Source organism: Ochotona princeps, chromosome 10 (genome assembly GCF_030435755.1).
Source record: "Ochotona princeps isolate mOchPri1 chromosome 10, mOchPri1.hap1, whole genome shotgun sequence".
Lineage (NCBI taxonomy): Eukaryota > Metazoa > Chordata > Mammalia > Lagomorpha > Ochotonidae > Ochotona > Ochotona princeps.
In genome coordinates, this window is record NC_080841.1 from 54,156,218 (window position 1) to 54,181,901 (window position 25,684).

The 25,684-nt window shown below is 38.8% G+C and overlaps 1 protein-coding gene across 2 annotated transcripts in view; it reads right to left on the reverse strand.

Annotated features, from left to right (window-relative positions):
- Positions 1–25,684, reverse strand: part of PRPF18 (pre-mRNA processing factor 18) — a 55,828-nt gene that overhangs the window by 24,531 nt on the left and 5,613 nt on the right. Inside the window, exons 2-7 of one of the 2 annotated variants that reach the window (XM_036495244.2) lie at positions 12,924–13,001; positions 12,783–12,809; positions 9,636–9,740; positions 7,789–7,902; positions 2,488–2,634; positions 1,168–1,236 (exon numbers count right to left, since the gene is read on the reverse strand). In XM_036495244.2, the coding sequence (XP_036351137.1) occupies positions 1,168–1,236; positions 2,488–2,634; positions 7,789–7,902; positions 9,636–9,740; positions 12,783–12,809; positions 12,924–13,001 (540 nt within the window). The remainder of the gene's footprint in view (positions 1–1,167; positions 1,237–2,487; positions 2,635–7,788; positions 7,903–9,635; positions 9,741–12,782; positions 12,810–12,923; positions 13,002–25,684) is intronic. The other variant, XM_004578474.4, reaches the window with a different exon arrangement.

Below are 25,684 nucleotides of genomic sequence, written 5' to 3' on the forward strand. Positions count from 1 at the left end.
GTCATCTATTTAAAAGTTTTTACCTATACCTTTACTCATAATTTGTACATATGCATAAAATTCAGTCTACATTTATCATTCCCAACACCACACACTGTGAAATGTAATCACTATTCCAAGTATGCTGCAGCTTTTGGGGGTCTTTCTACTTTTGCAGTGGAGACCACAATACAATTAAAAAATGCCACCAAAGCACCTGACTAAAAGAGAAGGGCAAAAAGGAAAACCAACAAAAACTATGAAGGGCTGGCATAGTGGCTCAACAGGCTAATCCTCCAACTCCAACCACTAGGATCTCATATAGGCACTGGTTCTAGTCCTCGCTACTCCACTTCTAACCCAGCGTCCGACTTATGGCCTGGACGAGCAGCAGAGGATGGCTCAGATCCCTGGGTCCCTTCCCCTACATGAGAGACCAAAAAGAAGCTCTTGGATTCAGAATGGCTCGCCTCCAGCCATTGTGCCCATTCGGGCAGCAAACCACCAGATGGAAGATTTCTCTCTCTCCCCTTGTCTCTGTAAATCAGCCTTTCAAATAAAAACAAATGAATTAAAAAAAAATTATGATCCCTTACTCTTACCCCCACTTCACCCCAGCAAACTACCCTAGTATTCATGAGTTCAACTGCACATGAACTGCTCTTTCTGGAGGCAGGCAACAGTGACAGCTGAAGAGGATTTACTAAGAGAAGGCCAGCCTTCCAACACAAAAGTTGGTATTCAATTGAATATTATGTCCAGTTCCATGACATAGCATCTAGAATCATAACTAAATGTTGTATTAAAATTGTCAATACAAGAAAATCTATTTCCTGCACTTCCATCTCAAGTTCTTAACAGAAATAAATGTGTGACTAAATGTTACAATGAATCTCGGATCTGCCCACACTCTATTTAGACCATTACAGGAATGCTGAGAAGGGAGAGGGAATCAGCAAACCACACTGGAGCTACAGCATAAACAGGCAACTGTTTGTAGAATTAACTAAGAGAAAGTGTCAGGACAAGAGGGAATACACATTTTCTTTTGGTAGCCACTATATATTCAAGTACACAGCATTGTCATAAACATAGTCAAGGTGCAAGAAATGTTTATTTTGCTAATGCCAAAATGCAGGACATCCTGGGCATCCAAACCGTCCTCCCCTTCTCCCCCCTGATACACACCTTCAGGAATTTAGTGATGATGTCCATATCTTTATGATCATCGCCTTTCCCTAGAGATTCCCCCAGTGCCTGAAACAAAAGAAACAGAACATCGGAGTGACCATCAACCAAATGTGGCTTTGTCACATACTGCAACTCAACAGAATTTCCAGGTAAATCTAAAAACAAAACACTCCACTGATTTGATATTTAAATTTATGAAACAAAGGTAAGAGTAGGTAAGAAGAGTGACATTCCCAATGGGTATGAACTGTCTCTGGGGGAGAACAAAATGTCTAAAACAAGATGGCTGATGGCTACATCGTTTTGTTGACAACTCCACAGAACCATATACTTTAGGTCAGCAAATCATATAGTACATTAAACATCTCAATAAAGCTATTTAAAAAAAGACACAGATAGCTAGCTGCCTACACCAATTTTTCAGTAAAAATTTAAAGAATATAAATAGACACCCGGGGAGGAGGGAGATTAAAATGACTTCAACCTTAACTATGATCTTCCTCTTGAAGATGGCTACATATGCAAAAGCCAGGAATTAAACAGAAAATTACAGTGCTGAACATCAGAAACTGTAAGTGAAGCTAGTTTTCTTCCCATGTGCTAGATGTATATATCATACAACCACTGTGATTTAGTTAAAATCATATAAATCATCCAGATAAGGGTGAGCAAGATATTGCCATGTGTTGGCAGAGATGCAGGGATAACAGATGTTCTCACATTGCCGGCCTGAATGTAGACCAGGAGTCACTTCAGGGAGCAACTTAAAGGTACTTAGACAAGTAAAATATCCCAATGAAATCCTGCAGTTCTGCTTGCTATAAGCTCAGGCTGGACCAGAACAGTTTGAACAGAGTTAGGAACAATCTTGTTGTCCATCATTATGAGACAACAGAAAGTAAAAAGAAGTCGTTGCCATGTTTGTGATATATTTACACAGTAATTTAAAGGGATTAAATGTACATAAAGCATCCAAAATGAATCTTAAAAACAGTGCCAAGTGAAAAAAAGAATAATTTCACAGAACATTATTTATATAAAACAAAAATATATGCACACAAAAAAACTGTAGGCTTTGTAAGACTGCCAACAAATAAAGGACAAACATCAAATATACTAGAATGAAGGAAAACAGAAAGTACAAAAACATTCTGGAGAATGAGAGAAAGGGCAATAAATGAATAAAAGCATGAAATACAAAAAGGGCATTTGCACTGACCAAAGACAGAGTGTACTCTGCAACGTATACTTCTCAACTCAACCATCTGCTCCACAGGAAAGAGGAGGGAGGAACGGCTGGGCTGGGTCAGAGGTTACCTCTAACTCTTCAATGGTGGTGTTTTCTTCATGAACTTTCAAATCATTCTGTGTGTCTTCCTCTCCAGGTTCCTGGCCACCCACGATTTCATTGAGATACTGCTGATCAATCTTATCTAAAGCTGCTTTCAGATCATTCCTCAAGCCCTAAGAAAGACGAAAAACGAAGCACATACGCCATGACATTCCACTAAGGTTTCAACTTTGATTTTTCACTGAGTACAATTCATCTTTTTCTCCACAGGGAATTAAGAGCTGAACAAAATTAGGGATTCAAATAAAATACTGAGTTACCATACTATCTCTAATAATACTGTCACCATCATTGTCCACAGTTATTTTTATGAATGTACTTAATATTGAATGTACTTACAGACAGTCTGGCAGAAAAACAAGACAGCTGATTCCCCCCCACAAATATTAGGAACAACCCCAGGCAAGCCAGATCAAGTTAGGGGCCAAAAACAGTACCTGGGAACTCAATCCAGATCTCACCACGCAGGTGCCAGGAACCTAATCACTTGAGCACCATCACTGCCTCACAAGGTCTACATTAAGGGCCTGGCATGATGGCTCAGTGGCTAAATCCCCATATTTCACATGCCAAGATCCAATATGGGTACTGGTTTGGGTCCTGGCTGCTCCACTTCTCATCCAGCTCCCTACTTGTGAACTGGGAAAGTAGTAGAGAATGGCCCAAAGCCTTGGGATCCTGTACCCATGTGTGAGACCCAGAAGTTGTTCCTGGGCTCCTAGCTTCACAATGGCTCAGCTCCAGCTTTTGGGGCCACTTCAGAAGTGAATCAGTGGACAGAAGATCTTTCTCTCTATCTCTCCTCTCTGTAGATCTGCCTTTCCAATAAAAATAAAATTTTAAAAAGTCTACACTAAAAGCCAGTTAGAGTCTGCACCATGAGCCAGATTTCAAATCTAGGCACTAGGATGTAGGATACAGGTGTCTTTTAATTGCCAAGATAACACCCAACCAATGCTAAGTTGAAGTAACTAGACATCCATTAGAGTTCCCATCTCACTTTCCCAACTCCCTTAAAATGGTTAACTTCATTTCAATTACTCTAACTTCCCTAAACGTTTCAAAACTAAGGCTGGTGTCTCATTTATATCCCAGGGGTTCCAACTGTGTCCTGACAAATAAACAAATTTCACTGTTACATTTGCCCAGTCTGATCATTAGAAGAAAAAAAAATGCAGGCCCACGCATTGGCTCAAGTGGTTAAACCTCCAAGTGCCAGGATCCCATTTGGGTGCTGTTCATTTCCCAGCGGCTCCATTTCTGTTCCAGCTCCCTGCTTGTGGCCTGGCAAAGCAGCTGAGAATAGTCCGAAGCCGTGGGACCCTGCACCTATGTAGGAGATCTAGAGGAAGCTCCTGGCTCCTGGCTTTGGATTGGCTCAGCTCTGAAAGTTGTGGCCACTTGGGGAGTGAAACCAATGGATGGAAGACCTTTCTGTCTTTCTCTCCATAAATCTGACCCATGTTCCCAATAAAAATAAATATTTTTTTTTAAAAAGTAGAAGTCTCAGTTTCCAAATCGTTTATGAGGCTTAAGAGTTACAGAACTACAGCTGTGAAATGGTTGCAGTGCAGTGACTAAGACGAAAGGTTAATAAGCTCAGATCCTCGCTACTATCTCTTAGATTACTTATTCAACTCCCGTAAGCCTCAATTGCCTTACCTGTAAAATGACAATATCACTGTCACGAAAACTACCTTTTTGTTTTTTTCATGTTACATAATGGCTACTATTGCTAAGGTTTTTCTGAAAGCCTTGTAAACACTAAGTCATTTAAATGAATTAGTAAATGTATCATGCATTTGAATAGTGCTTCAGAATAGTAAGCATTCATTTCAGAAACTCTTATTAAAAACAAATAGAACTTCTAATAAACTTTTGTTAGAAACAAATGGACTTCTAATAAGCACTCTTAACAAACACACAAGAGAAATGGTCAAGAAATGGTCAACTCAAAACAATATTAACTTACCAAATATTTACTGAATGCCGGCTACCTATAGTATCGGGTGCTTCCCAAGATTATCTCACTTATTTCTCACAGCATCCCAGTGAGCCTGGTATCACTGCCTCTATCACACAAATGAGGATTCCAAGGCTCACGCAGATTAAACAGTAGCCAATGGTCACATAATGATATATGGTATAAATTAACAGTTATAACTCATGAATAGAACTCAGTTCTTTAGCTCTCATGCTTCGACCTTAAAATTTCTATGTGCAGGACATTCAAATACAAAACAGCCCCTACCTATCAGGAAGAGATAAATATGCCCTTAACTCTAATATCTGAGAAATACAGTAAGTGCACAAACAAGTTTATTATATGAACATGGAGAAGGAGGCCATAAATCTGATTGGGACCTAGGGTAGAAAGAGACAGTTTTGAATTATGCCAAGAAGGATAAGGACACAATTTCATTGAAGGCTTGTGTGACAAAAAGAGCAAGCATGGGAAAAATGATCATCACAGACACAGAGCCTGAAAACATTCAGCCACTGTCAGTCCTGGGGGCTGGAAGGGAATGCAGAGAAGTGAAGCAGAAAAGTGGCTTAGCATCAACTACTGACAGCAGCCCGATGTCCAAACTAGCCAACAGAGCACATGGAAAGAGACCGGTCCCTGACCAGCCATTCTAACAGAGATGCCATCCACAGAAGGCACCATCCTATAAGACCAGTTCAGAGCGGCCCTCACAGCCTTCTACTGACTGCAATAACATCAACGACTCCAAGCAAGGAACTGCCCAGGAGCCAAATCAAATCACACAACTGTATAAGGGAGCATAACAAATCCTCTGCAGTTATCAGATTTCAGAGTTACAGATAAGCAAAAAACAATTCCTAATGATCATTTTTCATTACTACATTTTGGAATGATCTACTTGATGCCACAAATATCACACCTGTTTCCCAATCATTGATCAAGCAAGTAGATAAAAACAAGTAGAGAAGATTTGAATATTGCTGTAAATTAACACTTACAGACCTGTAAAACCAAAACAAAAACTCTTCTCCAGAGCCCTTGGACTAGGCATCTGCTGACTAGTTCAACAGGATCAGAACTTTAAGCATAACAATGAAAACAAAGCTTTCAGAAAATCTCTCTTTAGGACAAAGATTTCTTAAGCAAAACATACACATACAAAAAGAACGCAACTGTGAAAGGAAAAACTGATCAAGCAGACTGCAGTAAAATGTTCCATTAGAACAAATGAAGCCACAGAATAGGAGTACCTGCTCCAAGATAAACACTCCATCAGATCCTTTGGATGGAAAGGTAACTCAAAATACGTAAATGAATTACTGCAGTACTGTGAGATAAGTACAATTAAGAAGCTAGCTATAAAGTATAGGGGTAAACAGAGAAGTGATTATGTCTTGAAAAAAGTTGGGAAGTCTTGTCTTCTAGAGATCATTTCTAAGCTGATTGTTGGAAGAATTAGGGACTTGCCAGATGGAAAAGTCCAGGCAGAATGTAACACAAAGTGAAAAGGCCAAAATCTAGGAGTGACAGAGTGTGTTCCTAGTTTGCTTGTTTGACTGTACTGCCTTTGTTTCAGGAAGAATTTAAGGTGATTTATGTTCCAGTCTTTTCATACTGGAGTGGTTAGAGATGAGACTCAAAGATGGCAGGAAAGATATTATCAAGAGTTTTGTAATTGATGCTTGAATATGAATTTTATATAATGGAAAACGAATCCAAGAGGACTGATAAGTAGATTTGTTGTGAATTTTGTATATTGAATGAATGAAGATAGAAATTGAAGATTAATATCTACATTTACATGATTTCATTTTTGTAAAAGGCAAAAGTGCATTTATGTGTGTTTATATATACTTGTATATACAAAGGAAAATGTTTCAAAGGATATACTTTAACTTGTTCACAGTGATAACCTCTGGGGAATGGGATTAGAGGGAAGGGGATTTATGTGGCTGGCTGTATACTGGGTGGGATATTGTGCTTTTATTTCTGTATTTGAATTTTTAATAAATATGTATTATTTATAATAAAATAAAAAAAATAGGAGAAAAAGCCAATAAAACATACGTGTATATCCCACTAAGAACTTAGATCCAGTCTACATGAAGAACTCCTAAATTCAGTAATAAAAAGATAAACAATCCAATCAGAAATAAGATCAACTTTAACAGACACTGTACAAGTCTATGAAAAGGCACATATGAAACATTCTTCTCTTTAATCGTAAGCAAAATGCGCATGAACTCACAATGAGATAGCACAAGCCACGCAAGACAACAGGTTACGTTAAAAACAACTAATACAAAATGCTGACACTTGGACCAGCATTATGTATAGTGGGTAAAGCCACCACCTGCAACATCAGCATTCCATATGGGCACCAATTTGGATGCTGGCTGTTCCAGTGATGCAGTTAGTTCCCTGCTAATGACCTGGAAAAGTAGCAAAATATAGCCCAAATGCTTGGATCCCTGCCACACACACGGGAGACCGAGATGAGGATCCTGGCACCTGTATTTGGTTTGACCTAAACCTGGCCATTGCAACTGAACCATCATATGGAAGATTTTTTTCTCTCTTGGGAGTGAACCAGCATATGGTTTTTTTCTCTTTGTCTCAATCTGTAATTCTGCCTTTCATATACATAAACACATCTTTTTTTTTTTTATGTTAACACTTACAAATATTTGGCAATACTTTTAAAGTTAAGCATTTATCTACTTTTATTATCCAACAGTTCCACTGGTTGAAAAAAATTTCCAGAACAAAGTTCATAGCACTTTTATCCAAAGCAGGCCAAAGCTAAAAACAAACAGTAATATATTCATACAGCTGAGTATCACAAGGCAATAACAAACTAGTGCTATCTACAATACAGATGTTTCTAAAAAGCCACAGAAACCAGACATGCATTCTGTAAGTCTATGCATGTGAAATACTGCAACAAACAAAACTACCTGCAGTGACAGTTCAAAAGGCTAGGAAGGAGGAGGTGGGGGATATAGGAACTGGCTAAAAAATAGAAATGAAAATGCGCCTTGCATGATGAAAATGTTCTGTGTCTTCAATAAGCACAGTGTTATTTGTTTGTATTTATTTGTCAAGATGTACTGCATTATATGTTTAAAAGAGAACTTCTAAAACCAAAGAAAATGTATCTTCCTAATCAGCAGTAATCTGCCAACTCTGTTTCATTTTTATTTACAATAATCAAGCAAGCTCCAATACTATTCTAGTTTGTATGGCATGGAGGACTTTTCAAGCTTGACCTGAGTTTTACCTTGTTAACTTCCGGTGTGAGGATCTCTATTTTCCGTAAACGTTGAAAAGCATCATAATCAGTTTCTCCAAAAAGTCTAATTGGTTCTCCTCTTTCTCGCAGTCTTCTAATAACCTGTAAAGAGAAAGAAATGCAGAATAAACTAACTTTTGGAAGCGGAAAAAACCTAAACAATCAGTATATTTCACCTTCAAGTGAGACCTGGATTTAATCAAGCTAATTTAATTATCCAAATACATGTTTCTTGGTGAAATACAAAATCTCAAATATTTTAACCACTTATATTAAACAAAGACATATATGAAGGAAAAATATAAAATCCTTTAGCTAAAAATCTATACTCCTATTTTGACTCAAATATCACAGCTATAAATTTTACTAATAAGTAGGTCCCAGGAAATGGTCTAAACTATAAACCTACAATTCAAATCAAGCAAGCCCTATACACAACATTCTTTTCTGTTTAAGACACACATATACTTTTTTTAGTAAGAATATAAGAAAATGAATATACTTTAGGTTCCCATTTTATAGAATTATAACTGCTCTTTATAAAAAAATAAAAATAAATCCAGTAGTAATCCTCTCCACTGACACATTTTATGTGACTACACACTTGTTTTGCAAAATCCAAGTTGTGTTGCTTTTTCTTTAATCATACAGGAACAGATGAGTATTCTGTTACCATCACACCTTCTATCACAATGATGGCAATGGATCTTTTGAGTTTCAAGAAGGGTTAGCTCATGTAGTAGGATATACAAGAAAAACACGAGGATGGGAGGAAATGACAGCATTTACATAGTGAAAGAAAGTGAAGTTTGGATTAGGTTTTTTGTTGTCATTAAATCAAATCACAGGTAATCCTGTCAAGGGTATAAACAAATACTACAGGGTCCGGTGCTGTAGACTAGTGGGTTAAAGTTCTTGCCTTGCATGCCCCAGGATCCCATATGGGCACTGGTTCATTTACCAGCTGCCCCACTTCCCATCCAGCTCTGTGCCTGTGGCCTGGGAAAGCAATAGAGAACAGTCCAAAGCCTTGGGACCCTGCACTCACATGGGAGACCAGGAAAATCCTGGCTCCTGGCTTCGGATCAGCTCAGCTCCAAAACTTGTGGCCACTTGGGGAGTGAAGCAGCAGATGGAATATCTTTCTCTCTGTAAATCTGATTTTCCAATAAAAAATAAATAAATCTTTAAAAACATAATAAAGGAAAAATAATAAACACTACAAATGAGAATACAAATTAGTATAACTTTTCTAATATCAACAGAACCATCTGGTAATATATATCAAAACTCTTTCCAAATACTTACTCTATCCCTTAGAAATCATGTTAGTAGAAATTTTTCCAAAGGAAATAGTCATATATTATCATGCATGCAATGATGTCTACAGAACCACTAATTAAAGAATATTTATAAAGATTTTAAAAACATGATAGTATGAGCAAATTCCAAATTTTACGGCTCTAAGATATAACGTAGATCTCTCCAACATTTTATCTGAAAAGATGTACTAATAATGGAGAGAAAAAATTATTTAAAATCATTTAAGCATGTAACAATGTATGTAATTTTTCAAAGCTAAATACTTATTTTAGAATACACACATTTGTTTTTTAAAGCTTAAGAAGATACCCTCTAGGAAAGCAAGACAATCCCATGAAGAAAAGTAGAGATTCAGGGCATGGTGAAAACCATCTAGTGGCACACTCTGTGAGGGCAATAAGCCATCTTAAACTGGACATAATGGCATAGAACTTACCAGAAGTAAATAAAAGACAAACACAAAAATTGTGAAGGCTTTTATTTTTCCCTATGAATCACTCATTTACACTTACCTCTTGCCTAGATAGAGTCATCGGTAATTTTTCCTCTGCTAGCTCAAGTTCTAATACTGGATTCGATGAAGTTAATGGTTTCTGGTCCTCCTCCTTTGGTTGTATCTATATTAATAGCCAAAAGAAACAAAATTTAGCTTTTAAAATAGAGTTAATACTTCTCATTCTATGATCTTAGCTATAGATGAAAATTAAGCATATTTTAAATATTGTATTTTTCTAATTTTTCTTTTGAGGAAAGAGGGCATGGTAAGTGTATATGCTTATCAAACATCCATTTCAGGGACACCACATGTAGAAAGCATGCACATAAAAAAACTCTTGCTATAAAACTACTACGATGGTGTACACTTAGCACTATAACTACATTCACTTTTCCCCCAGATTCTGAAAATTTGTACTTTTTTCTTAAAACAATCAATCTGGGGCAGGCATCGTGGTGCAGCAAGACATGAGTGTGCCTGTTCCAATCCTGAGCTCTGACCAGCTCCCTGCTAATACACCTGAGAGGGCACAGATGATGGCTGAAGTGCTTCAGCTCCTGCCACCCACAGGGGTAGCCCAGGTGGAGTTCCAGGCTCATGTTTTGGCCTTACACAGCAGAGTCTGTTGCAGCCATCTGGAAAGTGAACTGGAAGAATGAAGACCCTCTCTCTGTCCTTTTGCCTTTCAAATAAATAAACAAGCAAATCTTTAAAAACAAAAAATCCATTTATTTCTCCCCTTTGAAAATGTCATCTCACAAGGTTATCTGATTCTTGAATGGCTTCAAAATGAAAACTTCTAAACAACTGCTTTCTTCTAACAGAAATCTGTGAAGCTTCAAGCTTAGCTTCTTATTCTGCTTTTTGAACAGCAGTATTCAAACACACAGAAGTCACCATTGGATACACAGAAGAATTCTAAATGCTATACACAACTGGCCCACAAACTGAGCCAAGTCTTGAAAACTAATGAGAACACCACCTCTCCACACATACCACGCAAGAGAAAGAACGGATGTTCATATTTTCATGAACCTGTAGGGAAAAACTTTCCGTATTTTCTCAAATCTGCTATCTATGTCGCAGATCAGCCAACCTGACTTTAGTAATTTATAAGTCCCATTGTGTGGTCTACAAAGAAATGGAAACACAATTTTCCCATCTCAGCACAAGACATATCTAAATCTGAAAATGGGAGTAAAAGCAGAAGAACATTAAAAAACAAACCAGCATTAAGAAATTCACATTTAGTTAAATGAAAACTATATTGCAAAACTTATGTTATTGGAGATCTTACAGCTACGGCTAAAGATTATTTTATCCTAACTAAATGATACAGAGGTTAACCAAAAAAAAAAAAAAAAAACTAAACTAAACCTTTACATTATCACAAGGCAAACCAATGTCTTAAAAATGTTATCTAATTTCTTTAAAGGGGCAATGTACACTGCAGTGTCATTACTACCAAGAAGGAAATATTAAAAACATAAATTTAAGATAAAACTTGGGGCCAACCTTATGGTGCAGAGGGTTAAAGCAGACACCATACCATACAGGTGGATCCGTTCCATACCATACCATACCATACCATACCATACCATACCATACCATACCATACCATACCATACCATACGAGTGGCCATTCCATTTCCAATACAGCTCCCTGCTAATGCCTGGGAAAGCAGCAGAAGATGGTCCTAGAACCCCTGCCACCTGCCTGGAGACCTGGATAGAGTTCATGCTTTCTGGTTTCAGCCTGACCCAGAGCCAACTACTGTGGCTATTTGGGGAGTAAACAAGTGGAGAGAAGAGTCTCTTTCTTTGTTTCTCCCTCTTTCTCCCTTCTTCCCTCTTTCCCTTCCCCCTTTCAACAGGAAGGAAAACAGGCAAGAACAAAGCAAGGCAGTTATTTATATAAAATCTTGGTTCTAACAGTAGTTAGAGTACCTCTCTGTCAGGTGGACTCAGTCACAACCAGTATCTTCACTAATTTTGCTTTAGGCTTCCCTCTATATAAGCAAAAATGCCATAAAACACTACACAAAGCAAAAACTGCCACTAGCCTGAACTATTACATTTCGTGTAAAAGGGTAAAATCTAGAGATCTAGGAATATAACAAGTTAGCAAACTAAACCTATGGTGATTCTTCTTCCAGATCCAGCTTGAGTAGGACTGTGTTGACAATCAAAACAGATAACTCTTCTTTCTGAATATGGTTATTTACATAAAGCTGATTTTTTAATTTCCTAAAATATAAGTATATGAAATCAATATCTTTCTGAAAAATTATCAAAATACAAATAGAATTTTTTTACTGTAAAAATCTATTGGGAATTTGACTACATTTTTAATACTTGTCTTCCCCAACACTAAAAAATAAAACCAAATGCATACTACATACCAACTGCATTCCTCATGCTTCCCTTAGAAATGCTATGCCAGATAATTTCCAGAACTCTCCCTATAACATGCACAAATATATTCTATTTTCATGTTTGACAAGTGAAAGGTTGATCTAAAACCATTACAAAATTATTTCAACAGAACCTTTCAACTTTGAGTTAAAATTAGGCAGTCTAAATGCAATTTTACCTCATAAAGTTTAACCCCTCCCAATAAAAAACCTAGTATGCTATCAACTATGTAATTTCAAAGATAATTTTGGTCATGCTTCTAAACACACAAACAACTCATTTGTTTCTAAAAAGGCATTTCAAAATGATATGCTCTATTTACCAGAGTAAAAGTAATTAAAGCACAATACCTTATAATAACAGAAGTGCTTAAATTGTATATAGCTCTGCTTTTCAGGTACCAGTACTTAGGCCCCAAAAAGAATTACTAACAATGCAAACACAAAACTAAGAGCTTTAACATTTAGGAAAAAGCAGGGATAAACCACTGCCAACATCACTTTTGCTAAATGAATAACATGCTTTGAATTCTTCCAAAATAGAGTGGGAGAGGTGGGAGTGGTAGTGGTAATAAAAATAAGACAGTATTTCAGGTCTGGGGCTTAATTAAAAAAGAAAAGAATTCAAGCTTTGATCTCAAGCCATTTCATGCTTTCCACAAAAAGCCAAACCATTCCAAGCCAAGAGTCATGCATGTATTTTTCCTGAATTCGGGGTTAAAAAATAAAAACAAAAACAAAACTCATACCTCTCCAGAAGGCTTCTCATTTATAGGCTAATGTGTAACATTAATAAATTGAACAGAGATCAATAATTTTGTTACATCACAATAGCTGTATATATTTAAACTCAGAAATGCACAACATAACACAAAAGCAAATCTTCATACCTTGTAGCCACATCTTTCAAAATATGCTTCTTCTTCCTTTTTGGCCAGTTCACTACGTTTGAAATATTTTTTATTTTCCTAAAGAAAAAAAATTGAGTTAACAATAAATCCTTTCCCAAAATGTCACGTTATTAAGTGGCTTCAGCAACCTTTTGAAAATATTCCTTAGATTTTTGAAAATTTGACAATCTGTGTTGCTGTTCCAGAGAGGATTCTAGCAGTTCTCCAAACACAGCACTCCCTTCTGTGTGCTTGGTTCAAAGCATTCTTCCTACGCTATCGTTTGAACAGATCTGCCCAAAGGCAAAGAAAAGAAACCAACAGTGTTTTCCAAATATTGGCATTCTTTAATTTCCTGATACTTGAATTCAAAGAGACATCCAAGACTGTATCAAATCATTTTTGTAATCTGGAATCTTAATACATCAACCAATTCTTAAAATATTGTAGACACACAATGGTCTAAGACTTTCTATTTAAAAGATAGCTTAAAGGTATTTGTTGATTTGATGTTAAGAGACAAGCTCTAAACCAACTGTGATTTAAAATAGTTCTTTCTACACAATATACAGAATAATCCTCACTGTGATCTGCAGTCTAATTTAGAAGGCATCTCTGTGTCTTGCATATAACTCATGGATGACTTCGCTCAAATACCACCCCATTTTATTAGCAATATTTATAACAGAACCTTAATAGTATCTCCACACACATATTGGCATGAATGTTTCAAAGCTCATTCACTCAGGCAATGATCATCAACGGATTCTAAAACCATCAGGCGAAGGGTTTGAAGGTGGAAGTGGAAAGATAAGGCTGTCACCACTTGCACATGGTGATGAATGCTCTATGGCCCATTCAGAGATTCTGCAAGGTCATATTTATTTCAGTAATAAGAACAAGACGTCCCACATCTCTTTTTCATTGTTCTCGGACTAATAGTATTAAAGCAATGGTGAGGAAAACTAAATTCTTAACATAAAGGCAATGGCATCAAAGTGTACCAATAATCACCACATTATTCACCTCTACGCACTTGAAGGAAAAGTAAAATGGCTCTCATAATCTCCGCGACAAAATAAAATTTTCTAAATCTCAATCTTTTGAGTACTTTTTAGTATTCAGTATGATGAAACAAAAACAAAAATGTATAAAGCACCTCTACATACTAGAGTAGATGGTTTTATCAAAGAGAAGCACTGTGCAGCTGCCTTATTATTTAGGCTTGAGTAGCTGGTAGACATTTTGTCAAAACTGAATAAAGTGATCCTATTGCTCACAGGCATATATCAGTATCTGTCACTTACAACAAAATCCCAGCTTTCAAGTAAAAATCAAATAGAAAATCTGCTTCTAATGCTGAGTTTAACAGCCTCCCAATATTTCATGACTACTCTGATTAAATCAGTGATGATACCAATACACGTGAATTTAACACTAATGAAAAATACTAACATTTAGATCTGTATGAGTCAGCAAACCATAATGTTACAAAGTCAACATGTTACAAAACCATACTGAAAAAAAAAAAAACACTGAAAAAAAGATCTACTCAAAGGGTCAAATAGGTGAATTATCCAAAAAGGTTAATAAAAACATTCCCTTTTTCAACCACTTATCTGTGAGAGGACACATTTTCTTCACATAGTTAAAGAACACATATCAACAGACTGGATGAACAGAAGAATCCAATTATCTTCTAATAAGCAGAGACAAAGATTTACAAAATAGAAAACAGTGTATTTTACTAAATTTCTTTTATTCTGAAAAATAAACATTTTCACAAACATTTACGTTAACAGAGGGGGTTTATTAGTTATATCTTCACACAAAATAAACTACTTAAATTTCCCAATTTTAATTTCTAATATGGTAACTATTGACAGATCTCAACATATAATTATATATATAAAATATATAATATAATACATAATATATGTACGTGTGTAAAACAAAAACAAGCTCTTTGGGGTCATCAACACTGAAGAATGTTGGTTGGTGATGCAGCCCATGAAGGCACCGCTGAGCAGGACACATCCCACAGGGGTGTGCTGCTTGATGCCTCAGTTCTAGCCCCCTGCAGATGATGAACCTAGAACTTGGGTGCCTGCCACCAACCACATGAGAGACCAAGAGTTTCAGGCTCCTGGCTTCGACCTGACACACCCTGACCTTTGCAGATATGTGGCGAGTGAACTGACAGACGAAGATTTAGTTTCACCTCTTTCTCCAAGTTCCAAATTAAAAAATAAATAAAAATAAAAGGATCCTGAATAATAAGACTGAAAATCACTGTTGCTGTAGAATTCACCCACTGGCTTTCTCCACACCTACAGCATGTTATTCAAAAACCAGCTGGGAAAAGCAGCTGGGCCTCAGTCAAGGGGACCCACTAATCCTGATGTAATTTTTCATTTCATTCTCTCTACAATTGTTTACAGTAACCATTACACATTCTCCACTTTCTTTATTCAAAGATTCACTTACTGGGCCCGCCGGCATGGCCTAGCAGCTAAAGTCCTCACCTTGAACGCACCAGGATCCCATATGGGCACTGGTTCTAGTCCCGGCAGCTCCACTTCCCATCCAGCTCCCTGCTTGTGGCCTGGGAAAGCAGTCGAGGATGACCCAAAGTTTTGGGACCCTGCACCCGCGTGGGAGACCGGGAGAAGGTTCCTGGTTCCCGGCTTTGGATTGGCGCAGCACCGGCCGTTGCGCTCACTTGGGGAGTGAATCATCGGACGGAAGATCTTCCTCTCTGTCTCTCCTCTCTGGTATATCTGACTTTGTAATAAACATAAATCTTTAAAAAAAAAAAGATTCACTTACTTATTTGAAAGGCAGAGTAACAGACAGCGAGAGATACAGACATTTTTCCATCTGTTGGCTCACTCACCAATTAGCCACAACAGCTGGGGCTGGGCCAAGGTGAAGCCAGGAGTCTCGAACTTCAGCTAGGTTTCCTAAGTGGGTGACAGGGGCCCAAGTACCTGGGCCATCTTCTGCTGCTTTTCCAGGCCCATGAGCAAGAAGTTGTATTAGAAATGAAGCAAGCAGCACTAAACAGGAGCTCACATGGGATGCCAGTTTCATAGGTTGTGGTTTAATTCACTGCACCACAATACCAGACCCTCATATTCTCCATTTTCTCAAAGCTGTCACCCCTTCATAGCTCTGCTCATGTTCAACAAATGACTATAACCCATTCTACTTTACGGAGAGAAAGAAATTAGATACGAACTCTTCCAAATTCTTCCAACATGGATAGTGACCAGGATCTGCAGCAATCCTCTCTCACAACGGAACAGAAACGTTCACACCTGTGTGACCGCAGTGCCTTCCAGCCATACTCCAGATCTCACTTTCACCTGCCTTTGAATCTCCTCATCAACTCTGTTTTCTCTTTTGCATCTTCACCTGTTCATTTTCTTCTGGGTCTTTACAGTCATTGCTTAAATGTGCTCAAGACTCAACAACCTTAAAGAAAATCTGTCTTCTGCTCTGAGTGTCTTTTACAAAATTACCCTGACATGACTTCTCTATCCCAACTTCACTTACTGAAGTCAACAACTGTGCTCCATTCTCACTGTTAACATGCGATAATTCTCTTAAGAATCGTAAACAATGCCCAAGATGCAAACCTAAAGGAACTTCTCAGCCTTGTCTCTCTCAGGCTTCAATCTAATAGCTAATTTGTTCATTCCTTCTTCAAACACTTTCTTATTACCAAACAAGTTTTCTTTCTCACTTTCAGAGAATTTATAGGAGGTCACTGGACTGGACTAACCTCTGTGCCCCAGGCCCAACAGACCAAATCAAAGCAAAGTCACTCAAGCTTAAGATCCAGTTCAACAAGGTGAGACTAAGTTGTTTATCTGACCTTCCAAGAAGCCAGGTGAGAGAGATGAGGGCCAAATGCCTGAACAGATCATTTCCAGCTGGCATGGCAGGCCTTACCTTTACAGAAAAGTAATATTAAGTTAACAAACAGCTTTTCATGAATTATTGTTTCCTTGTTCCCAACTTCTAAAACACTGTCTTCTGCTATTTCTGCCCAGTAGGAAATCTCATACTTGTTTCTTCAGATTTTCTGTCTCTTGTACTTTTGAATATTTTGCTTAGATTTTTCAAACAAAAATAAAATAATCATTGTTCTACCTAAGCATTTTTCAGTGTCTTGAACCTTGGTTACTATAATTCCTTTTAGTATTTCCATTTCAAAATTTTATCAATTTACAATAAAGGATAATTTTAACAATTAAATCTGGGATGCTACTATTCCTATTTTTAAAACAGGAAAAACAATCATACTTCCTCTGCCTGAGTTAACTAAGAACTACCCAAAAATTTACAATGCTAGCTGTTTGGGAGGCCAAGAACCAAGCAGCCAAAGAGCATGACCACTGTACACCTTTCAGTGTATTGTGAATTATGAGTCATTCAAATGAATTATCTATTAGAGACATATCTATTTTATTTGAAAGGCAAAGTTAGAGAGTTAACTTTCACCTGCTGGTTCACTCCCCAAATGGTCAGCCAAAGCGAGAATCATCCAGGTGTCCCACATGTGTGTATGGGCTCCAGGCACTTGGGTGAACTTCTGGTGCTTTCCCAGGTGCTGGGTTGGAAGTAGCCAGAACTCAAACTAGAGCCCATACGGGATTCTGGCATCGAGTGGCAGCCTAACTGGTTACACCACAATGCCAGCCCCAAATGTTTTAAACTAACTTTTCATTTTAAAGTTAAAGAGAAAAAAACACTTTTCTTGCTTTGCTTTAAGAATATATGACCTCTTTGCCTTGCAACAAAAGGCTGTTAAAAATAAAAAGTTCTGGCCACTTATGGAGTGAGCCAGCAGATGGAAGACCTTTATCATTCTACCTTTCAATTTGCAAGGAAAGCAACTATAGGTGCTGTCACCTTGGCAGAGTAAGCTAAGCCTGCCTGGGGCGCCAGTGTTCAATTTAGGTGCTGGGTTTACATCCCAGCTTCTCCACTTTCAATCCAGCTCCCTGCCTATGGCCTGGGAAAGCAGCAGGGGAACATTCAAGAGCTTGAGCCTTTGCAACTATGCAGGAGACCCACAAGAAGCTCCAGACTCCCAGCTTCAAACCAGCCCAGTTCTGGCCACTGCAGCCATTTGGGGAACGAACCAGTAGATGCAAGATTCTTTCTCTCTCTGTAATTCTCCCTTTCTAATAAAACTAAGTCTTAAAAAAAAAGCAGTCATTTGAAATTTTAAGATGTTATTTTATAAAGTACACTGAATATACACTTTGAAACATAACACTATTGATACATGTATAGCAGACTTAAAAACTGCAGAAGTTTCAAAGTTAGCTTTCTTTGTTTTTCTTTTTTGTATTATTATTTTGTGACACAGTTCCATAGGCTCTGGGATTTCCTGTCCCCTCCCCAAGTCCCTTCCCCCCACCAATGATCTCCCCTCTAGTTTTACAATGGGTAGTCCATCATTCCAACACTGTAGGCTTAGACAATGTCAGAGCGTCCAGCTTCCTACTGTCAGGATATATTCAACACTTTCACTGGGAGTCCGTTTTTGGTCTGGTGCAGAGAGGCATACTCCACTATGTCTCCACATCTGGACCTGCCAGTCTCCGCCACACTTCTATCATACATCCCCTTAAATACAGAGCCAGGAAACACAGTCCCCAACATAGGCAAAAACAGAAATTTTACAACAACATGAAGTTAAACAATATGTTACAGAAAGACCAATGCATTGCTAAAGTGATGAGAAACAAAACCAAAAATTGTCTTGTAGAAATTGATGCTACTGCATGACCCATGTGGCACTGAAGAAATGACAAAACCAAGAATGCCCATGAGATGCCCATGAGATGCAGTAAAAACTGTTGAAAGGGACACTTACAGCATCAGGTGCTTACAATCAAGATGTCTCTTATGTACGACCTATTAATGAATCATAAGGACTTATAGAAAAAAATCAAATTTAACTTTCACAATGTACGCTACACACCCTTTACAGATAACACAAAAAAACCTGTCCCCAGTTAAAGAATTATCTAGCAAATGTAGCTGCAATTAGAGGTGAGGGCTCACACATTTTAAAAATTAAGTTTCTGGGATTAGAACCAGCGACCATATGAGATCCTGGCACATTCAAGGCAAGGACCTTAGCCACTAGGCTCGCATTTACTTTTAACATATTGGTTACTCATTACTGTGTCAATTAATTCCATAATGATGTAAATTTTTACTGATGGTATGTTGGAGCTTTTAATTGATCGGGATGATACTCTGCTGGCTCTGTCTTCAAACCAGAGAGGGTATACCTAAGAAGCCGTTGAACTTGACTGGACAATAAGATGCTGGACTCTATGCTTGGTATATGCTTGCAATGGGGGAATCTCAACTGAATTTGAACTGTGGTTATGCAACAAGGTGGAGGAATCCACCATGGTGGGAGGGTTTGGGGAGGGGTGGGGAGAACCCTAGTACCTATGAAACTGTGTCACATAATACAATGTAATTAATGAATTAAAAATAAAAAAAGAAAAAAAATTAAGCTTCCCTATTAATTACACTCAAACTTTCCAACTTCGTTGCATTAAGTACACAATGCACAACATAGTTCTGCATAAAACAAAAATCTAGAAGCAGCAGGTACAACATCCTAAGGTAGCCTAGGAACTAATGGCTAAATTACTTTGGAGTCTCTCCTATAGCACCCACCACTGACACGGGGCCTTTCGTGTGCATAGTATAGAACATAAACTGGAAAAAATGTATCCATAAAAGGCATTTCTTTTTTTCTTTCTTCCTTTTCCTGTGTGTGTAAATGTATACTTAATTCCTACTTGCTGCAAGAATAACAAATATTATTCCTGTTATTCTCATCAAGTTATAGTTTCTGGGTTATAAAACTAAGATTCATAAATATAAAGTGCACCTATCGCATCCCCTGAAATGTCTGCCTACACTAGATAAGGAAAATCAAACGTCAGAAACACACAACCAGACTGTCAACATTACTCCTTTTTTAAAGACTTATTTGAAAGACAGAGTGACAGAGAAAGCAGGGTTGGGGTTGGGAAGACAGGGATCGTCTGCCAGTTCAGACTCCAAATGGCCGCAACAGCCACAGCTGGTGCAATCCAAAGCCAAGAGCCCAGAGCTTCATCTGGGTCTCGCACAGGGTGGCAGGTACAAAGCACTTGGACCATCCTTCAATACCTTCCCAGGCACATTAGCAGGGACTGGAAATGGAACTGCCAGAACGCAAGCCAGTGCAGACAGGGGATATCGGCATTCTAAGCAGCAGCTCAGCTCACCAGGTCACAAAGCAGCCACTAACATTTAATTCAGAATCATCATTTTTTTAAATGTTAAAGTTTTTAGTATTGCAGAGAATATTCTGAATCAGTATATTTATATAGAACCCTAGAAACTGAAATCTAATCTGAGGTAACCAAAATCAAAGTAGAGGCTATGGACAGGACGGAATGGGACACAGGCCACAGTGAAAAGGAGGGATTACAAAGAGTCATAAAGGAGTGGCTGGTGCAGTGCGCTCACCTGTAACACCAACATCTGATACTCAGACCACTGGCTTGTGTCCCAGCTGCTCCATTTCAGATTCAGCTCCCTGCTAATGTACCAAGGAAAGCAGTGCAATATGGCTCGGGTGTTCTTGGGGGGCATCTACCACACACATAGGAGACCCAGACAGAATTCCAGGCTGCTGGCTCTAGCCTAGCACAGCACTGGATATTGCCTCCATTTGGAAAGTGAACCAGCAGATAAAAGATCTGTCTCTCCTTTTCTCTCTAACTCTGCCTTTCAAATACTAAAAAAAAAAAAAAAAAAAGACAGGGGGAGGAGCAGGATAAAACACGTCTGTTCAACTTGCCCCATCACACTGTTACACAAGTGTGTATATACACAGACACAAAGATAACTAAACTCTACACTTTAAATGTGCACAGCTTAATTTATGTAAGCATTTTTAAAATAAATGAAGTCTCTTAAGGAAAACTAGAAAAAGGGTGGAGAATGATAAAGAGAAGGAAGAGAAAGAACAGAAGAAATAACAACACTGAAATGGAGCCCCACTCCTAAAGCCTTCATCTCTCCATCAGTTTCATTATGGTGATTACAAGTATACTCCAGACTGAAGATTAACTTACTAAAGGGAGTGATACAAGAGCCAGGCCGACCCTGCAACACTCAGGACTGCAGAGCGAGAACTCAATTATCACCTCAGTGGTGCACATCCTTCCACTACACTATTTTAAGATGCTTTGCAGGATCTTCAAGCCCTGATGTAATAACCAACCTACACAAGTTGCCATCACAACAGTCTCAGAACACAACAGCCTTCTCACTGGTTAACCTGAAGCAGGCCAGGAGCACCGTGGACACATTAGAGATCCACACACCCACTGATTGCACAACTGCTCAACCCTCACCTGAACCTCTTAAGAGGCATCATCCTCTTCTTGGAGTCCCTGAAGGAGTCCAGGAAACAAGTAACTGTTGCCTAGCCCAATGCAAATATAACCTCCTTCCTTTCTTCCATCACCCTGGTGTCAGACACTGCCTTCATGTGCATCAGGTGAACAGGCTCAGTTTTGGGAGTTCTACAGAAATCCTTCCAGTCAGGACTGGTGCTGTGGCATAGCATGCTAAAGGCTACACCTACAGTGCCAGTAGCCCATATGAGCGCTACCTTCTGTCCCAGTTACTCCACTTCCCACTCAGCTCCCTGCTTATGACTGGAGACTCGGATGGAATTCTAGATTCTGGTCTTTGGTTGTGCCAAGACCTGATTGTTTTAGACACTTTAGGGGAAGAAAATCACCAGATGGAAGGTCTCTGTCTCTCCACCTTTTAAATAAAAATGTCTTACAAATGTTTTAAAGAAAATAACCATTTAAAAACTCACACTGAGATTTATCAAAATTAAAAGCTTTTTAACCAAGAAACATTATTCAGAAAATGAACAGACAACCAATAGTTTGGGAGAAAATAATCACAAAGCATATATCTGGCAAAAGATTGATAACATATAAAGAGTTCTCAATTTAATAGAAAAAAAAAGAACTCAAAAACATGCAATCGTTTTTTTTAATTTTTAATATTGTTTACATAGTTGAGAAGGATGCACACCCAAGTGGGTCTCGGATTAGGGCAACAACGGTCAAGGTGTGGAGGAAGGTGGGTGGGATAAGTGAAGTGTTTCAATCTCCTGTGTCTGCAGTGGAGGAAGGGGATGAGGCCACTTCTTGCTGTCAAACTACACCAGCACCTGGGGTTGGGAGACAGTCATTTGATGACATCCTAGAGACCTCAATATGAGGAAGAGTGTTCTGAGGATGTAACGAGGGTGGTTTTGATAGTTTTGAGACATCGTGGCACAATTATCAGGAAGATGCATATTAAAACCACAATGAGATTACCACTACCCATCCACCAGAACAGCTGAAACGCAGACCACCACCACAAATTATAGGCAAGGACACAGGGCGCGCACTTCTCTTACATTGCTGGAGGATGTATAACAGCATAAAGTCCCTTCAGAAACAAGTTTGGTATCACTTTACAAAACTGTACACATACATAATCTATGACCTAGCAATGCTACTCACATACTTATTCTTGAGAGAAACATAAAGAATTATCATCAAAGGTTCACAGAAACTTTTAACAGTCAAATCCTGGAAAAGGCCCAGGTACTCATCACTAAGAGAACAAACCAGCAAGCTGGGCAAACTCACACAACTCAGCAATGAAAGGACAACTGACATGGGTAAAATAAATAAAACCTAAACATTACTGTTACCAAACATGCTCGACATACAGAGTACACACATGATCCTATTTACAGGAAGTTCTAGAGCAGGCAGAATGAGGGTGGAAAGAAATCAGAACAGTTGTTGCCACTGGCAGTATAGGGGCAGGGAATGACTTGAAGGTCAGGGGAGTGTACTCTTGATACTAACTTGGTTACATACATAGAAGCACTAAGCAAAATTCACTGCACAGTAGGTTTAAGATGTGTACATTCTGCAGCCTGTGTTGTGGTTGTTGCTTGAGCCACTGGCATCTCCAAGAGCACAGGTTAGAATCCTGCTGCTCTAATTCCAATCCAGCCCCCTGTTAACGCATCTGGGCAGATAGCAGGAGGTAAACCAGTGGCAGGACCCCAGCTGCCCAGGTGAGAGACCAAGGTGGAGTTCCTCACTCATGGCTTCTGCCAGGCATAACCCCAGTCAGGCAGTCATTTGGAAAGTAAAGTAGTGGATGCAAGATCTCTACCTCTCCCTCTCATCCCACTACTATGCCCAATAAATAAATAAATAAATAAATAAATGTATCTGTAAAAGGATTACTGTATGTAAATTTTGCACATGCACAAAAAGTAGTCTAGTCGACTCTGGTTAATGATCAGCATGCCAAACTGTTTAGGGGTAAATTGTATAAGAATCTGCAACTTGATCTGAAATACACAAAGATCAGAAAGCTGTCTTCATAAACTTTTGTGCATCTGGAAAAAACACGAGTTTAGGTGATTCTGTTGTCTCAGAGGAAGACCTCATCTTTGGTCATTCCAGTGGTGTACCAACTTTCTGTTTATAATCTGTAATACTTGAAAATTTTAAGTTAAAAATATTGAAGTTAACACTTACCTTTTTTTTTTTTTCAGCTCCCTACATCCTTTTTATTGGAAAGGCAGATTTACAGAGAGAAGGAGAGACAGAAAGATTTTCTTCCATCTACTGGCTCACTCCCCAAATGGATGCAATGACCAGAGCTGAGCCTTACCTTTTAAACACCTCTTGCTGAAAAGCAATGATAAACTATCCTAAAATATTCTGCCTTAGGTAACCATCTGGGGTAAACGTAGCATCTGCATTGCTAGATGGACTGATGAACAAAGAGCATGATGATTATGTGATGAAACAAACACAGTAAGATGATAACTGCAAAATCTAGGTGGCATTTGGGTGTTCTGTACAAAATAAACAAACAAAAAAGTTCTACAGAGCTGGAACAAAAAGATCATAGCACAGAGATCTGGCAGTCACCCACATAAAACTGTTGACTTTTCTGAGTCCAAGATCACTCCAACGTAACAAGGGAATGAAGCGGGCCACATGCACACTTACATGTCAGATTTTACATACAATTTCAAGGACCTGATGGATGCTCCAAAACCTCCCCAAAGGCCTCATTTAAGACAAATGATAATGGAACTGATAGAAGTGAAAATAAGATTTCTTTAAAAAAGCACAATCAGTACAAAGAGAAATTGTCTAAACCTAGACTTTAAGAAAAGAAAACTTCCTTAAAAATTTATTTTTTTACTGGAAAGGCAGTTATACATAGAAGAGACACAGGGAGAAAGATCTTCCGTCCACTTATTCACTCTCCAAGTGGCCTCAGTGCCTTGAACTGAGCTGATCCAAAGCCAGGAGCAAGGAGCTTCTCCAGCTTTTCCATGCAGGTGCAGGGTCCCAAGGCTTTGGGCCATCCTCTATTGCTTTCTCAGGCTACAAGCAGCGAGCTGGAAGGGAAGTGGAGCAGCCAGGATATGAACCAGTGCCCACACGGGATCCTGGCGCATGCAAGGTAAGGCATTAGTCTTCAAGTTATCACACCGGGTCCAAAAAGCCAACATCATAAAGAGAAAACAAAAACAAAAAGAGCAACAGTCTATGGAGGCGATAAAGAATGATGAGCCTGAAAAAAAGAAGGAACAGCAGCAAACTGTGGTATCAGATACCACAGGCAGAGTCAGAGACCCACCCAGTGCCAAATGCCTGCGATGAGTAATCCAAGATGTAAGTCCGTGTCAGAGCAGTCAACGAAACGACACAGGCAGAAGAAAGAATGCAGCAGGGTAAGGAGTGGAGATGAGCACTTAAAAAGCTGACTTTAAAGAAAAACAGTGGTGAAACACACACGTTATATATACCGATACATATAACATGAAGGAAAACTCTCAAGGTTTTGATGCCAGTTAGGATAAGCCAGCAAAGTAGACAGACTAAAAACCCAGGAAGGAAAGAAAAAAACAAACAAGCAAACAAAAACAAATATGATTCAAACAAACAAGATAAATTTGGGATTCCAAGTGTAGGTAGAAGGTTTGACCCCCCCAAAAAAACCACTATTGTGACCATTTTACCAGGAAAAGTTGAAGAAATTCTTGTCTACTGCTTTATATTTGTTCTCAAAAACTGAATGCATGTTCTTTCAGAAAAGATTAGGTACTGTATTATAAATGTCTGTGACACAGTATAGCGTCATGCATATGAAAATATTCGAGTCAATACTGGATGAAGGGGGAGTTCAAATTTCATACAAACATGCAAAGCTCATCTTCAAAACCGCAACTAGGAAAACTATGACTGGTCCCCGAAAGTGTTGGAGCAGCCTGGCTGACCACACACACACGGCTTCACATTAAACAGTCACCAACTCTGGGTCTCCAGACCACCAGTATGCTAGCCAGACTAGCAGAGGTAACAGGTTCAGTGTTGACACCCTAAGCTACACAGTCACTATTTCCATTACCAGAGATTAGCTTCAAAACACTAGGACATCATAGGCCTGGCACGATGGTTTAGTGACTAAAATCCTTGCCTTGCGCACACGGGGAGAACGTATGGGACCCTGCACCCATGTGGGCGACCTGGAAGACACTCCCAGCTCCCAGCTTTGGACCAGCTCAGCTCAGGCTGTTGAGGCCATTTGGGGAGTGAACCAGCAAG